Source organism: Epinephelus lanceolatus, chromosome 9, assembly GCF_041903045.1.
Source record: "Epinephelus lanceolatus isolate andai-2023 chromosome 9, ASM4190304v1, whole genome shotgun sequence".
NCBI lineage: Eukaryota > Metazoa > Chordata > Actinopteri > Perciformes > Serranidae > Epinephelus > Epinephelus lanceolatus.
The window spans coordinates 33,799,984-33,817,349 of NC_135742.1; the positions used below are offsets into that span (position 1 = coordinate 33,799,984).

At 41.3% G+C, this 17,366-nt stretch overlaps 1 protein-coding gene across 5 annotated transcripts in view; it reads right to left on the minus strand.

The window, feature by feature from the left end:
- Positions 1–17,366, minus strand: part of cabin1 (calcineurin binding protein 1) — a 40,487-nt gene that overhangs the window by 21,121 nt on the left and 2,000 nt on the right. For 2 of the 5 annotated variants that reach the window (XM_033619557.2, XM_078170882.1), the window contains exons 6-31: positions 17,156–17,336; positions 16,931–17,060; positions 16,669–16,818; positions 16,010–16,317; positions 14,884–15,061; positions 14,658–14,791; positions 14,346–14,563; positions 14,023–14,095; positions 13,554–13,741; positions 13,304–13,441; positions 12,797–12,985; positions 12,458–12,700; positions 12,198–12,351; positions 11,985–12,100; positions 11,629–11,790; positions 10,239–10,445; positions 9,938–10,083; positions 9,556–9,817; positions 9,169–9,339; positions 7,625–7,714; positions 7,310–7,470; positions 7,001–7,212; positions 4,748–4,813; positions 3,806–3,985; positions 2,552–2,946; positions 1,060–1,173 (exon numbers count right to left, since the gene is read on the minus strand). In XM_033619557.2, coding sequence (XP_033475448.1) covers positions 1,060–1,173; positions 2,552–2,946; positions 3,806–3,985; positions 4,748–4,813; positions 7,001–7,212; positions 7,310–7,470; positions 7,625–7,714; positions 9,169–9,339; positions 9,556–9,817; positions 9,938–10,083; positions 10,239–10,445; positions 11,629–11,790; positions 11,985–12,100; positions 12,198–12,351; positions 12,458–12,700; positions 12,797–12,985; positions 13,304–13,441; positions 13,554–13,741; positions 14,023–14,095; positions 14,346–14,563; positions 14,658–14,791; positions 14,884–15,061; positions 16,010–16,317; positions 16,669–16,818; positions 16,931–17,060; positions 17,156–17,336 — 4,566 coding nt within the window. The remainder of the gene's footprint in view (positions 1–1,059; positions 1,174–2,551; positions 2,947–3,805; positions 3,986–4,747; positions 4,814–7,000; positions 7,213–7,309; positions 7,471–7,624; positions 7,715–9,168; positions 9,340–9,555; positions 9,818–9,937; positions 10,084–10,238; positions 10,446–11,628; positions 11,791–11,984; positions 12,101–12,197; positions 12,352–12,457; positions 12,701–12,796; positions 12,986–13,303; positions 13,442–13,553; positions 13,742–14,022; positions 14,096–14,345; positions 14,564–14,657; positions 14,792–14,883; positions 15,062–16,009; positions 16,318–16,668; positions 16,819–16,930; positions 17,061–17,155; positions 17,337–17,366) is intronic. The other 3 variants (XM_033619559.2, XM_033619561.2, XM_033619558.2) reach the window with 3 other exon arrangements.

The window sequence follows — 17,366 nt, forward strand, 5'->3', positions numbered from 1 at the left end:
CGGGGAACAAATCGAAAAGTGAGCCAATTTCTGCACACATTGTAAAGGCATAATATCTGCTTCAAGTAAAAAGAGTTAAATAAACTGACATGCAGAACAGATGACAGATCCAGACAGTAATCTCCTCCACTGGAACCCAGCAGAGGCCTTGTAATTCTGAGAGGCAGATAATTCAACAATCTCTCACTGTGTGACTCCATTTATAGCAGCGCATGCATCTAGTGATCCATATTTAGGGCTGATTTTATGAATTATGGGAATAATGTGTGAAAAGGGTAAACCTTTCTGTAGTTCGCCAATCATTCACTCACAACAAACACGCAGACAGCTCATTAGTCATAAACGTGGAGTCTCCATTTGCTGCTACTGTGCAGTTATGTATTATGATACAGTTCAACTTTAGGGTAAAAAGACGACACATTCATGAGTATTTTATAGTCTGGACATTCATGTATAAACTGTGCTTCTGTGTGTATGTGAAACATGAATTAAGTTTGCAGTAGAAAAGAAAATTTAATTCCAAATCCTCCACTGGATGTGAAATGACTCTACGTCTGTTCTTTGATATTCAGCCAAAGGTGACAAACAATTGAAAGAAACTGAAGAAGTGGTAAATTAAGAAGTGAGTGATTTCAGTGTCAACTCATTTACCGAGCAACCTTGGCTTAGCTCAGGCTTCTGGAATAAGACGTTATTTGCTAAGAGGCACTGTGTGCTGTTATTCCAATTTTGAGCTTTGTGAAAAAGAATGCATTCATTTCAAGTAGGAATTTACACTGATTTAGCCAAGACGGAAATTTCATCACCAAGCCAATTCTTTTACACAATACTGGCCATGAAAGTCCCTTTCATAAACATCAACAACTTTGTTTATGTCGCAAGTCAGTCAAGTGAAATGTTTTCTGCTCAGTCTGATGTTAACGTGATAATATTTTTGGAGTTACCATAATGGATGCCAATAAAGAGTATGATGACAGGTGTCTTCAAAAGGTATGAAGCAATGTGTAGTTACATAATGACATGGAGAGGAGGGGGAAAACACATGGTGAACTGACTTACATTGAACAGGTTTGTCTTGTTTCTTTCACAGAAAAGTCCTTGTGCAGGCATGTGCTTCAGCTGTTGCCATGGGACACTGCTTCCTAGCAACACATCTCGGGCCCACTGTAGGTTCTGTGGTGAGAAATAAATAAATAAATGAAAAAAAAAACAAAAAACAAAAAAAAACCCCACATATAAATTTGGATATACACTTTTTTTAATGCACAAGAGAATTCCTCAGGAGAAAACCATGGGGATGCCCCTCGGTCAGAATAGATTGACAGAAGTGATAAATAGATGTATCTTTCCATACAGTGCTTAAGATCGTCTTAACAAAAAAAAAAAAAAAAAGAAAGAAAATAATGCTCATTTGCGATCAGAAAAACGCAGACCTCTTTTCACAGTGTGATGACTCACAAATCAGTGTCTACACCACTGCCCTGTTTGAAAAAGATAGCAAGCTAACGCCACTTCATGTTATCTTTCACAAACCCAGTAGGCTATAGCATGAAATCACAGGCTCCCTCTCCTTCCATCTTTGGAGTGAGGATAAAGCTGGCCAGTCAATGTGAGTGGAGCAGTTTGGTTAGAACAAAAGGGGCGCAGAGGCTTTTAACACTGGCTGTATTGGGTTGTGAGAGCAGCTAAGCAACCTGTGTCAACAGCATCGCAGCATCTGACTGTGTCATCAAGTCACTGCAAGGGAGCATTTGCTTGCATCCATGCTGCTGATATCTCCACTCAAAGGTGTAGATTATTTTCACCATTGGATGGGTACACGTATGAAATCCCCACTTTTAATTGAGCCTCAAGGAAATGATCATTATTGAACAAATTAATTTCAGTGCTTGTGGCTGTTAATAATAAAATAAAGACCTTTTTTTAAGGTTTCTTCAGTCTTGTAGCCTATTAGGCAGACACTACCGACGGGAGCCGTAAAACTCATGATGCTGCACATACAGTACTCTGAGGTCAAATGAGCATATTAAAAAATATAAAATATAAAGGAGCTTGGACCTTTCCATTCCCATTTCACCCCCATTGAGTAGGGACATAGGCTGTATTAAAAAGGTTGGACATATGGAGTGCTGACAGAAGGATGCCACCAGAGGAAAGCTCAACGCAACCTCACTGTGCCAAACTGGCTGAGAGAGCACTGCGCTACCACCCACGCACACCTCTGCCCACAGCGGCTCATAGCCAGCACAGGCTGTTTCAACAACTCGTGTGTTACTGCAGAGCTCACAGACCCACAAGAAAATCCGAGGGAAAAAAACAGAACAAAAATATCCATCATAGCACTGACATAGTTGTCAGCAAAATACTGAACGGAAAATGTCCATGTGACTTTTGAGGAAATCGCAGGAATGCTTAGCATGTCCATTCTTCCGTAAATGTTACCATTAATGACGAGGAATACTGATTGTAGGTGTGTGGCTTAGGCTTAATGGATGACTTTGAAATGCAGTGAGAACAGACTAGTGCCACCGGTTAAAAGGGGTACACTGACCTGATGGGTCTTGCTATTGGTGTAGAAGAAGGCCAGGCGGTAGAGACTTTTGTAGTGTTGAGGGAAACGTCCGAGGCAGAGGAAGAGAGCGCGGACGCACATTTCCACCAACATTCGTTTCTGGTCGACCCGCTCTGTGGGCAGGGCCTTGGGCACCTCGATCACCTCAGGGGGAGGCTCTGGCTTCTTCTTTCCCTCACTGGCTGGTGTTTGAGGAGTAGCTTGTTGAGAGTGGGCTGGCTTTGGAGGGGTGGCTGGGACAGGCAGAGGATGAGGACAGGGGTCCGCAGAGATCTTGGGGGCCGAAGTTTCAGGGAGTGTCACCACCACAGCTTCTACAACTTCCTGAATAACTTTTTCTTCCGTCTGGATGCCAGAATGCTCTCCATGTGATGCTTAAGTAGGATTTAAATTAAAGACTTTAGGATTTGAATTCAGAGCTTTGCATGTTAGATTAATTTTCTGCTTGCTTATGCCTCATTTCCACACACTTCTGTTTTATGTCCGCATTTCCATATAGTATGGAGTATGCCCCCAGTGTTCAACGCTAGGAAATGCAGTTCTTTGTGGATAGAAACACCCATGCAGAAATGGCAGAAAAGTTCATTCAGAGTGTTTCTCACTGTTCAGTCTTGTGGAATATGGCCATGGAGCAGTGCAGACACAAAAACAGGACCAATAATTTATGGTGACGAATAAGTTAGAGGGTCGGGCCTGTCAGGTGTGTGTTGGCCAGATTTGCACGCTGTATTAATATACAGCCAGCATGCTACCAATGTTAGCTAACTAAACATGCTGTATAAATTTTCATGTAGATAAATGTACAAAAAGAGCTGGATACAATTTATCAATCTGTTTGACAGTTTTTATACTAACTTCCTGTGGCACAGTGAACACGGCTTATCCAAAATCCGGAAAAAAAAAAAAAAAAAAAATCAATATACACCAGGCAAATTCCATAGCAGAGAGAAATACGGGAGGAGTTTTGTAAACACATCAGTGATCACAAGGTTCTCACAGGAATTAATGGACTTCCAGCTGACTTGTATACATACACAGAACTATGTGGAAATGAGGCATTAATGTGGAGCATATAAACATCAAGACAACACGTCTGATTATAGGTTTTAGTGCAGATTTAAATACAGTACTTTGGTGTGTATTGTTATATAATCTGATCACACTCAGCTCAAACAATGTAATGGTACAGGAAAATACAGCCAGAAAAGATTAGTCAGTTCAGTCTGTGTGTACCTGTGTCCTCAGATGCAAACTGCCCGTCCTTCACAGGGGTTGTACTTTCTGATGATGATGAACTGGCTTTCCCAGAAGCAGGTTTGTGGCTGCTGTCTTGTGAGCTGGCAGGATCAGTGAAGGCATCCTGGGTCGAGTTGGAGTCGGACAGCATCACCACCTCACTGTCCTGACTGCGCTCTGCCAAAACAAAAAACATCATGGGTCATGCCGCCAGTTGCATGGACCCAGATCAAGACAAATGACTTCAGCCTGTGGGGATGTCACAGAAATACAATACAATAAATACTGTCTGAAAAGTAGGTTATATGCACTTCTTTTTTAAAAACTGATGTACTGTAATTTCAGGTGGGATTATCTTTCATTGGTCAATAAATTAAGATTATTGTATTGTACAAATTTCAACCAATTATCCATAATGTGTAATGGCATACTTTAACAGCATGTTGTGTAGGCCCTTTTCAAGCTGATGGTTGGCGACTTGTTTTTAAATGCCAAACATTTCCTATTATTATGTGGGGGGAGGTGGAGAAATAAATATAATTATGAAACAAAAATAGGTCATGAGCCACAAATCCTTATTAGTGCATCCCTAATGACACACTGTTATAAAGGAGAGATGGTTTGTTTTTGTGAGTGGTCCAAAATCAAAATGCCAGCATTCCTCCTAATTGCCATGTTGTGCAGCCTCAGCAAAAATAAAGTCTTTGGCAGGGAACTGCAAATAACTAAATCAGAAGGGCAATAAGCTTTTGCTATTTCAGTGAATAATGCACACTTTTCAAAAGATTCACACTCATGAGTTAACAGCAAAGTTACTATGGTACTGGAAGGTTTGTGTAAACTGACAACTGTGTATTCAGTGCTTCCCACAAGGATGCACTTCATTTTGGATTAAAAACAAAGTCTCTTAAAGAGTTTGGTGGGTTTGAAGAGCAGTACCATTCAGGGAAGCCAGCCACATTGAAGACCTGGGCAGGCAGTAATCATGGTCAAACTCGGGTGAGGCTGTTGAAGATACGGGGAGCTGGTTTTAAAATATAATCAAGAAAAAGCTGTATCTTTGAAATTATATTTTAAAAAATCTGCAGTTTTTCCTCAAAAATCAATCATTTACCTTTGACAAAAGACTTGAATACAGATTTAATGCCACTCCCCTTGGAAAAGTAGAACCTGATTCAGACATAAATATCTATGTGGGCAGTGTACTGAATTTTGCAGTATTTCTGAAGATCAATATTTCCCGTATAAATGTAAAAAAAAAAAAAATAATAAGGCTTGTGATATGATAGAGCTCCCTTTCTAGCAAAGCAGTTAAGACACCCAGAGCCCTGGAAAATCTCCCCTGACTTCTCTTATTTTGCCCAATAACTGATCTCCTATTTTACTGTCAATAGAGCAGCACATGGTAAAAATCCAGACAGAAGGTGCAGATGATCAACAGGAGATCACGAAAGAAGCATTTTCCCAGATGATTAGATAAAGATATGTCTGAATCAGGCTCTTGACACCTTGATGTCCTTTAAGCAGGACTCAAGCTCAGAAAAACCAGACAAGCAAACATGTGCATGGTGTGTTTTTTTCCCCCACTTCAGTCTAAGAATTGTTTGCCAATAATAGGCCCACCACATTCCTCTCGACTTCACACTAACTGGCCATAATTGGAAATTATATCCAATTAGTAGAAAATGGCAAACACATGATTCACAAAAGATTTTGAGAGAGTTTGACTCTCTGTGACATTAAGCCCACACCAAACTCAAATAAAATGTGACCACATGACACACCAGACAATTAAGTGAAGTGTGACAAAGGACTGACTTTTTCCCAGTCGTGAAGACATTCACCCCATTAGAACTACATGCATATAAATGGCAAAGCAGGTGGTAAAAGCAAGCAGGCAAAGAGGTAGCAGGCAGGTAGGTAGGTAGGTAGGAAGGAATCTGGAAAGGGTGACAAAACTGGCAACATGGGCAATATGGCTGCGTTATTTGCACATTAAAGCTAAACATGACACATGGGGTGGGTGAATAGATGTCACTGTTTTTGTCATGTGGAGAGAATGGTCCAGATTGTTTTCTCTAAAACAGTATTTCAGCTTCTGTTTCACAATACTTCACTCAGAGTTGCAACACTGACAAGACAAAATACCACTACAACTTTCTCAAACACACTTTAAATTGTCTTATCCGAAATTCAAACACAGACAGTTATGATTGCAACACTGCGAGCACAAGAGCTTACATAAAAATGGTCAATGTGCATGGATAAAAAGGTCAGTAATAATGATCATTAGACAGACGCTGTACTAGATGTACATTACTGAACACAATAACATACATCTAACACATAACTGCACGCAACCATCAAGTCTGTTTTTCGAACACTCATGTTCTATTTTCACATCCAGCTTCTTGAGAAAAATACACAGTTCTGCGTGTAACATTAAAAACTTTTCCTGTTTATCAGAACTGTCATGTAGAGTACCCCAACTGTTCTGAACACAACATCCAGTTGGCTGGCTTGCTGCTTTGTTGTGTGTCTTCTCTTTGTTCTCATTTTTCTGATGTCTCTTCCAAAAGAGACCTTAATCTTAATCAATTACCAGATTACATAAAGGTTATAATAATAACACAGCTGCACCCTGATAAATATGTAGTCAGTGTACCCAACATGTGGTTATTATTAGCAAATCACTCTTGATTAGCATCTGGGATCTCTGACGAAGCAAACCACCACCAACACACAGTGAAGCAATAATCAGCGATGTGTCCATGATGTCATAGGCTGAAGGAAGTTACAGCAAAGCAACAATTGTAACACATCAGGAGAGGCAAGGTGATTGATAAGGAAAGAAAATAAGACCAGCAATACAGCAGCAACTAGAAATGGATGTTATTTCAGCACACGCACACACACACAAGCCTCAACACTCTGCAAAACTCAGTCTTCAAATCTATTAGTTTCAACACTCTTGCTTTTTAGTCATAAAAAAAATCACTCAAATAATCAGTAGCCATATTGCCCATTTCACCACATCCCAATCACCCAGTGCATGGGGACCATTGTAACTGAAACCAAAGCCGTTAAGCATGGTGATTAGCAATCTGAGCGCTCCCCTGTGGGCTTCCTGACCCAGTGCAGAAAGGGCAAAGAGCCCAACCCCAGAAACAGTGTCTAGGACTGGGACTGTACCATCAGCCTGCTGCTCCTCATGCCGCTGCTGCTGCCATTGCTGCCGTCGGAGTGTTTTGCGTTTGGCGTAATCATGGTCAAACGGCGTGGCCACGTAAGGAGGAGATGTCAGACCTGGGGTGGCAGCTGATGGATGGGAGGAGCTGAGGACGTTCCCTATACAACTTGACGAACAATTAAATTCTTCATCCGTCATGGAGGGGGGTTTCTCCCTGCAAGGTATCAAGAACAACATTGTGAAAGAAAGTTCAGCTGTGAGAATGAATACTTTTTTTGTAATTCCTGCTGGGTTATATTTCTGTTGCTTACTTTTCATGGGACCTAGGCATGCTTGGCATACTCTTCTCTTCCCCCCTGGCAAATGGCCCGGTAGCGGCCTCAACCAGCAAATTGAACAAAAACTCGTGTTCAAGATCAGGCACGTCAGCCTCTAATAGTTTCAGGGTGGTGGCACTGAGACGGAAATGTAACTAGAAGAAAGAAGTCAGGAAAAAGACATTTAACTGTGCACAGGTATGTGCACAATATCCTTAAATGGGAATGCTTTCAGATAGTTCTCTTACGTAACACATTAACTGTGACACAACTAGAAACTATTTGAGCTACCAGCCACAGGTAGTTTACCTCCAGGGCTTCCATGGCCAGGTCAGGAGGATTATGGTAATGGATTTTTCGGGGATACCTGGCAGCTTCTTCATGCAGATAGTGTGCTGCCTATAAATATAAAGAGGGGAGAGTCACCAAATTAGCAATCACCTGACAATACAAATAAACATGTAAAATAGAGAAAAGGAGTGCTCTAACAAACGAACGAGATAATTAAAATAAGAAAACAGCTGTGTGTGCTGACATCTGGGTTCACTACGTTCACACTGCCCTGCTCATCCTCTGCTGACCTCCATGACACTGTGTTTCATGCAGGTTTATCTGCCTCCACTGATCTAATCAGAACAACAGACCGATGACTAACCCCATACATTGTTCTCTCTAGAAAACAAAAACATCTTGTGAGGGTGGAAGGGCAGTGATCTTTGTTTCCGTAGGCGGATTATGAAACAAGTCCAGGGAGAGCAAGAAAAATGTCTGCAATCAACTTAGTACTGAAACAGTATTCCAATTACCTTCAACTACTGTTGTTATTTCGCTGGTTTTTACCATCATGACAACTATATTAAAATTTCCCTACTTACCTCACTGACTTCTATGATTTGTTGACTATTAGACTGAAGTACTCAAATATATGTTTATCATTAGGTGAGAAATCACAGACACTGTATGCAGATTACACTGCACTGTATATTATTGTGTGAGAAGATGTGCTGTAAATCACATTTTAAGCTCAAAACTTACATTTCTGTACTTGCCCTCTCAGAGAGCAGTATTTCGCAATGGTGTAAAACATATAATTAAAGCAAAAGTTGAAATTTAATTGTGCAGTGTTTCCCCATATACAATTAACTTGCCATCTCTACTTAATCAGCCAGAGTCAGGACGAGCAAGGACTACAAATCCAACACCCCAGCTAAAAGTGCATCATCTATCGGCCACAGACTGTTCTATATGGTTTGAGAGCTGATCAGATGACACACACCCCAGACCATTCCCCTCTGCGTCACTAAGGAAGCTTCACCAGTCTGGCTGTTCTGACAGCGTGTAACAATTTTTGGTTATAATGTCGTAACTCTAAAACCTCTGGATCTATCTGGACACATTTTTTGTACCTTGTATCCCTGTTCTACTTGTACAGCCATCTTTTTTTCACAAGCAATGTTAGAGTCACAATATTGATTGAAACACTAGATGTCAAATGTTATATCTGCACCCACATGCAGGGGTGTTTGCAACAGCACTTGGCATATAGGGCATTTAAATGCACATAATTCAAAAATAATCTACAACTGTGTACAACTATGTGCCTGAAACTCTTCTTGTTCCAGCAGACACACTAAATAACTCAAAGCCGCACAAAATAAAACTCACGTACTTCAGCACTGCTGCTGGAAAAAAATCCGAATGGCAGCACTGTACATATATCCTTTAACACAGAGTCCAGCTAACATTCTTTCATTTGTTTACACAGTTTATCTGACACCACAGTTAACAAACACCTCACCAACAATGTTCATTATTAAACATAAATTATTGACCATATTCCTGAAGCTGTTTACCTTTTTGTAAAGCTGCAGATATTCCGCTGGAGGCTGTTTGCGTTTCTCTGCTATCTTTCCGAGCATGTAGTGAATGAGCCACTCTTCTTCATCACTGTCACCCTCACAACGGGAAGCGCCCTGGAAACACTGGAACGCTGTCTCCAACATGGAGTCTCTCCTGTCCTCCATCTGAAACCACACACAGTGGCGCCTTCATGAGTAATTTAGCTCAAGGCGACAGATCAATTTACTCTACAAAAAATTCCCGTGTGGAACAAGCAAAAGTGACAGGATGTGACATCTGTTTACCTCGCACATAGAAAATCTGATATAAAAGCAGACTTAACACAAACTGACAGTGAATACAGATGAGCAGCAGGATAACTCTGTTAACATGTGCCTCACCTGTTTAACCACCTCTGGGGGGAGCTCGTTGCGCCACTGCTTAAGCTGCCGCGAAGCAAATGTATGCAGTGCATATGAAATGGTACCGTACTCGATCCAAAGAGACAGATTGGAGCTGTCTATTTCCAGGGCCCTCTTGAAGCAGTTCAGCACTGCCTGGGAGTGCTTCCATATGGGAACGTCACTTTTCAGCTCATTAGAGTTGAGCTTTTCCTGAATACGGCTGGCTCTCGCCAAAGCCATTCCTGCCCAGGAGTCAAACCTGAGGAAAGACACATGTCCCTAGTAAAGTCACTGCAGCTGATGCATTAATACAAGAGGAGAAATGCTGTCATTTTGTAATGTGCACAGGCACTGACATCAGTACAGCGGAATAAGCTACCTGTTGGGACACACGCATATGTCATGCATATAGAACTTGATGGCTTTGGACTGCTCCTTGTTCTTGAAATGGTAATCAGCCAGCAGGTAGTAGATCTCATTAATGATTGGAGGTGCAGGAGCACTACCCTCAGGAAGGGACGGGGCCTTAAAAAGATTACAATTCAACATTTCTTTAATAATTATGATTCTCAGTGACAAATGTTAAAAGTTAAGAGACTGACATAAAGAGAGACTTGAAACTGTTAAACATGTCTGACTCTCTGATGTATTTCACATTCAGTGTGGGCCCACCGACTGACCTTTTCTGTCATGCCCTCAATGTATGCTGCCACTTCATCCATGGTGAGGACTGGGGTGTCACTCGTGGGGGCGATGCCGGCAAACCTCCTCAGCAGATTGGCCAGTTCAGCAGACACTGTGCTTGTCTTATAGCTGTCAAACTCAGGCAGTGACTTGGGTTTGAAATACTGGAACATGAAGAGGGCATCGCACCACAGCAGTTCAACCTGCAAAACGCAGATTAATTCCACAGGAAACATTAGTGCCGCAGTGTAACACACAGCGTCAGAGCAAATTAGTGGTATCGGGGTCTCCTGGGGATTCTCCTCTTGCACTGTAGCATTGCATAATTACAGTCAGAATGCCAGATATCTAAATACACTGACACACAACTGTAGGAATGACACCCACCTGGTGGCTGGACACATGCATTACAAAAATACACGAGACCATGGGCTGTATCCACAAAGCTTCATGGTGTCATGAGTCACTCTAGTGGTTAAATTCTCACATTATTAGGTCTATGATATTGTCTCTGGGTTTTTTTTAAATTTAAACCAAATTTAGCTATACTCAAATAATTCTTGCTTAACAAATGCTAAATTAGCTATATAGCCGCTGTACATTTTCTGGGGTTCTTAGCAAGGAAGAAAATGATTTGAAAGGGTGAAAATAGAACAGGGCACAAAATGCTGATCAACAGTGAGTGAAGTGCTTCATATCAGATTCTGCAGGTATGTTGCCTGTGGTTGATCTCTGTGTGATCACATTTCTCACTCAGTGTTTTCATGCTATTATGCCATTAATGCTATTTCACTGCCTCAATCTATTTCAGCGACACCAGATGTGTGTACTTTAAAAGCCAACAAAACAAAATTAATGGATAAAGCACACTTCGTCTGTGTTGTGAGGGTCAATGAGGGCACATGTCTGAATCACTGCCAGCTCGCTCCTGTTCAAACTCTCTATTTATGTAGATTTGCCAACACATGAGAAATCATACCAATTAGTCAAAGCCTTAAACCGTTTTCACCACCTCTTCACTATTTCACCGCCTCTTCAACACCCTTTGACTATTATCTAAATAGCAGCTTAGCCACACGTTTTTCTAGTTTTATATTTTCAATTACATAAGATATTGGCAAAACTAGAATTACAGCCTTATGGTTGTATGTCTCCACCTACCAGTCATGTTACAATTTACATTTACATCCCTATGTGTCAAGACTCATATGTAGCCATGATAGTAGACGATGTTTCAAACAAGCTTAGCTGACATTGACTTTTGTAGTATGTAATTGAACTGACTAACTTCTGAGCAGCAGTCACATTAGGTCAGTGCTACAAGTTGTAATATACTAAATCAAAGGCGTGATCACAGAGACTTTTGGAAGCATGTGAGTGAGTGACCTGTGGAGATGAATGGTCCTCAAGGTAGCGGGCCTTGCTCTTCTTACTGGGATAGGCATATAGGCAGAAAAAGCACTGTTCAAGGGCCATCTCCAGCTCCTCTTTGTAGGGATGAGAGTCATTACTGGAGGAGGCTGCCACCTCTTTTTTCAAAACTTGAACCTACACCAAACACAAGGAAAAAAGCTCTGTCATACTGTTCAAAATGTCCAAATTTTTTTTTAATTAAGTCACACTCATAAAGAAATATATATCAGGTTAACAGTTATTTATGTAAACATTTAAAGCCATACATGCAAGCTGTGCATTCACATATAACATTGGATATATTTACAGAGGGAAGTCTACAAACTTACATAGAACTTGAGTAGTGCGCCATCTGAGTTGCAGCACAAGGAGCGACGGCCAAGATACTCATGGGCTGTGTTCAGAAGCATCAGGGAGGAGGGCAGCATGGGAGTGTCTATGTCATCTAGAAATGAGACTTGAAAGGGTCACTCAGTGTAACAACTAACACAGCATAAACACCAAAAGAAAATCGAAGTCATACAAACAAGGAGTTAACAAACCTTCGTCATCCCCTACAGAAATATGCTGTCGAAGCATACAATTAAAAGCAGCCTCCTCATGTTTGATAATGCGATACAGGATGATCCAAGGCAGAACTGAGAAGAAATAAGGTTCCTTGGGATCGTCGGAACTGTTCATGCTAAGATCGATTAGCTGAAAACACAACAACAATGACACAGTTATCAAAATTCCAACAGAGGCTGATCAGTTTCTTATGATAGTGTAACTTTAACAGTTTTGTCTTTGGCTCCCTTCTAACCTGAATTAGATTGTTTGCCAGTCGAGCCATACTGGAGAAATGGGGGACATTGCTTAGAAGCTCTGAGTCTTTGGTGAAGCAGACCTCGATGCCATCCAGCAACTTTCCAATTGTACTGACCCACTCCTCCTTACTAGGGGGAGAATTGCTTGGAGAGGAGTTGAGCTGCTGCAGGGATTCATTCAGGGCCAGCTCACTGCACTCCAAACACTGCTGGTAGTCTTGCAGCTTCAACAGCGAGTTCTAGGTCAGAGAGTTCAAATTCAGAGACAAAGCGTCAACCATCACACTTGTCAAAAGATACAAAGGTTCAGTCGATAGTGTTGTAGCATATCTAACCTGCAGTAGCATCAGCTGAGCTGGCCGCTCTGGTGCTGAGCTCACAAACTCCAGAGGTTTACTCCTGCTGCCATAATTAAGAGTGGGCTGCAGCAGGCGCACAACAGAATCAAAGTCTGCAGACTCAAAGAGACGCTGGATCTCCTCCAAAGACTGACAGCGTTCCAGAGACTTCAGCCTCTTGTCAATCTGTCCATGGGGATAGAACAAACCCAAAATAAACACAGTCAAAACAGCTCGAAGCTTTTTGAGGGCCTTGTAATAGTTGTTTGTTTGTTTGATTTTTATTTATAATTATGCTAAAAAATAAAAGAGAACAAATCTCGAGAACAACTGTTTTGATCAACTGTGTTTGATTATTGTGTTATTTAGTACATCACGCATTTTAATGGTATCATAAAGTGCAGACTGGCAACATGTTCTCATATCTTGTAAAATCATGAGGGAAATTTAATTAAAAAATGACTACAATAATGTATTGTAAATAAGGATTATCAGCACACTAACCTCCTCCACAGAAATTGCTGCATCTACACGTAGATTAGGCAGGCTGATAGTATAAAGTTTCCCTTCTGGGGTCTTTGGCTTGCTTTGCAACAGGCCCACACAGACATCATAGCTCTCCAGGGCCAACTCCATGTCTCCCTGACAAGAGACAAGAAAGGCAGAATCACAAGTCACATATGGATGAGCTGAGGGGAAAGGACTCACATAATCAAAAGTCAAGCAAAAACAAACAACGAAATATGGACTTTACCTGCAGGGCCAAGAATCGTGCCTTGAGCCAATAAACGCGCACCATGACATCCAGCCAGTCATCCTCAAACAGGTCTCGCTGGGATGAACCTAAGGCCAGGAGCAACAGATCGCTCTGAAAGTGCTGCCCAGGGAATTCTGAGTCAGCCGCATCACTGCCAGGACCGATGCTGCTTCTTCTTGGAGACACTAGACAAGGAAAAAAATTTAACAAGCCAAGTTTAAACATGTCATTCCCCAGAGATGACTTTCCAAAATTTAACAAATCATGTATACCATCGTGTTTTTAACTGCAATTGCAGCACCCCCTTTAGGCCAACCAGTCCAATTTTTAAAACACAAAAAAGCAATGACATTTATCATATTTCGGTCATATTCTCATATCTTTTTCACAAAAACCTGCAGCACAATCAACCACATTCTGTCAAAATCAAGTTTGAAATGATGATAGTTAGATAACTGGTACTTACAAGTCTTCCCTTTGTTGTGTAACCATTGCTCCAGCTGTAACTCCATACATGCTAAGCTCATTGCCAACATTTCCTGTACATATAGCAGATATTGGCACTAATTAGAGGTCATTGTGGAAGCGAAACACGAGGCTATTGCTAATAAAAAGCTATAGTTATTCCCCTGGTTCCTACTAGCCCCTGGAGTCTGCAGACTTTTCTAAAATTGGATTCAGACTGAGTCTAGAAATATCAGAGACAACAATGTTTTAATTTAACACAAACTAAAAACTAACCAATTCAAGTTAAAATAATAAAGAAGCTACAGCTGTCTTGTCATTTACCCTAATGTGTTGGTTGCTGCAGTCCCGCAGCAGAGGGTTAGGGAGACCACTGCTGTGCTTCCTCCATGTCTGATAGACTTCCAGTACCACAGCAGTCAGCCCCCGAGGCCACTCCACCATGAACTTCTGACCCACTGCTTTCAGATAGCGCATCATTATGTCCAGTATACCACCATTGGTCATATTATTAAGCAGAAAGTTGTGGACGTCCTGTTGTTCTGCAGAAATGAATGCACAGTTTGTTGATAAGACACAAACAGCAACATGGCTAAACAATGTATTATAAATGCATATCCACAATGCACCACATACCAGATTCCATATATTCAACTGAGTCAGCAGGAAGGCAACTCCCATGTAGTGGCTGCATGTCCTCCTTCCCATCACACTGCGCCTCAAGATTACTCAGACTCTCATCGTCATTATCAGGATCAAACTTCTTTAGCCTTAGACAAACCAGCAAAATAGTTTTCAACAGGACTATACTGAGCAGTGTATTTATGTATTATATGTTTATCTTTAGTTTAATGTACGCTACCTGGAAGGTAAGTATTTAAAAAGCAGTTCCTGGAAATCAATCTTCTCTTCCTTCTTGCATTTTGTGTTTCGAACACGTGCCGAGCGTCGCTTGGCTGTCTCCCCACTATCTTCTACCACACGTTTCCTTTTTGGAGCTTTCTTCGCTTTATCTGTCAGTGATACGTCCATTGCTGTCACTGTGAACATACAGAGGGATAAACATTAAATCTTACAGAATATTAGTCATACAGTCAGATGGATGAAAGGACAACTCTATATTTTTGAACGGTCTTTCAGGCATTTAGATTGTAAAGTCCTCTTTACAAATATTTATTTTGTATGAAGGGTTTGTTTTGTGTGTGTAGAACAAAACGCTGCCACAATGTCTCAAACAGGCTGACAACTCAAAGGCTGGAAAGAGACAAAGATCCCTCTGAGCAAACAGTTCAATAAGAATAGAAGACATCACCAGTCACTGGAAGCTTATCATTGAAATGTGTGCAGATTTAAATGGGGACAGGTTCCTGTTTCAGTGTCAGGTGCACAATAATGTCTATAACAAGCTGGGACTACTAGGTGTGTTGCTTTAGTGAAGCTATTTCTCAGACTTCACAGTAGAAACAGAAGATTAGTCCAGTGTATCACTATTGGAATTGGATCAAGAAATATCAGCTGAACATTCTACGGACTGACATATCACAGTTTAAACTTATTCAATCTAACCACTGACCAAAAGAAAAATATCTTTTAAAATAGTTAGAGCCCAATTGCACCATTGTGGTTTAATAATGATTGAGGGTCACTTACGCTTTTCTGGATAGGAAAACAAAGTCAATTTACTTTGGTATTATATTTGGTATTTGGGTGAAAATTGCTTACAACAGTATTCTCCTCTGTAATGCACCACTGTGAGGACATCAGATAGATGGAAGTATCAATTATTCATGTCTTCTTCCTTCAAGGCCAAAACTATTTCATATGTAAATAATACATTTGGTGTCTGAATTATACTGTTTTAATCTTCGTTGAAATTGCCATTATTGAATGAAAAATAAAACACGTCAATATAACAGGTGATTCAAAACTCTTGTACAGCAGTGTATGTAGGCAGGCAAAAAATAAATTTCTCTTTATAAACAACTAACCAACAGGGGGAGCAGAGGTGGTGACCTCCACCGTGGTCTGGGCAGGGGTAATCTGAGGCTGAGTGCCGGGTTGAGGAAGCACAGCTGGCTCAGGGAGAGCCATTGGCGGCAGAGATGAGCTGGGGCTGCTGCTTAGCACCGTGGTCTGGCCCATACTGACGGGGCTGCTGGGTTGGGGGAGGTTCTGGAGGAAGTTTGGGTCACGGTACTCTGACAAGTCAATTCTGCGGCCGAGGCTGGGGCGTGGTGGCTCACATGTGGTCTGGTGTCTGTACATTGCAAGAAGGCTTTCGCCCACATGCTTCCATCTGAGAAAGAAAAACAACATTTCATTAATACTAGCTCAAATTGTCTTGAAAATGAGACAGCACTGATTTACTGGAAAAAATAATTAACATGAGCAAAACCAGATATTAAAACCCTCAGGAGTGAAGGTTAACAAAACTGAGCCCAATTTACAATTACTTCAACGTAGGTGGAATTTTACGTTAAATATTTCCCATTTTAGCATTTTCTAGCTTTGCAAGACAGTTTTGTATGAGTATTAATTGGTCTATCCTTAAAGCAAATAACAAACGCCTAAACATGACTATCATATTTTAAAATAAACCACCCAGACAGGGAAGACAAAAGCATAATCACAAAGACACAGCACTCACGAGAGGCAGCGGATGGGTTGAATCAGAACAAGGTCAGGTTTCGGTTCACACTGAGACAGAGCCTGTCTGCGCTTACGTAACTCCAGTGCCTCTTCCACAATGGATTTGCATTCCTCTATCTCCACGTCCACATAGTGAATAGACATGTCGCTGCAAATGACCCACATCACAGCACAGAGGTTTGTCAGTGATGTGAAAGTACAATGCTGCAGCTACAGCACAATCTAAACAGATGAAGGGATAAAAAGGAAGCTGGCTTCACCATTTCATGAACATCTGCATCGTGTCCCTTTTGAGACAGGGCTGCTCCTTAAAGATTTTCTCCTTCAACACTAGGCCTTTAGTGTAGCAATGATCCCTCTCTAGGGCTTTGGCGATGAAGTATAAACAGCCTGGAACAATGTTTGCGGTTGACAGTTATTTTCTTTCTACACTTGATAATTAAAGAGAATACAGAGCAAAGAGCTTATGATGATGAATTACATACAGGTATAGTCACTGAGTGTGTAGAGAATAGTTATGAGGTTGTCCAGGCAGGGCCAGTGGTCTGGGTTACAATGCAAACCCTCTTCAAAGGCATGTCGAGCCAGAGGAATGCGCACCAGTCGCACAGCCACCTGACCAATTTTGTACCACATGTTCACGTCAGTGGAATCCAACATGACTGCCTGAGGAAAGGACAGAGCAGAAAATGTGGT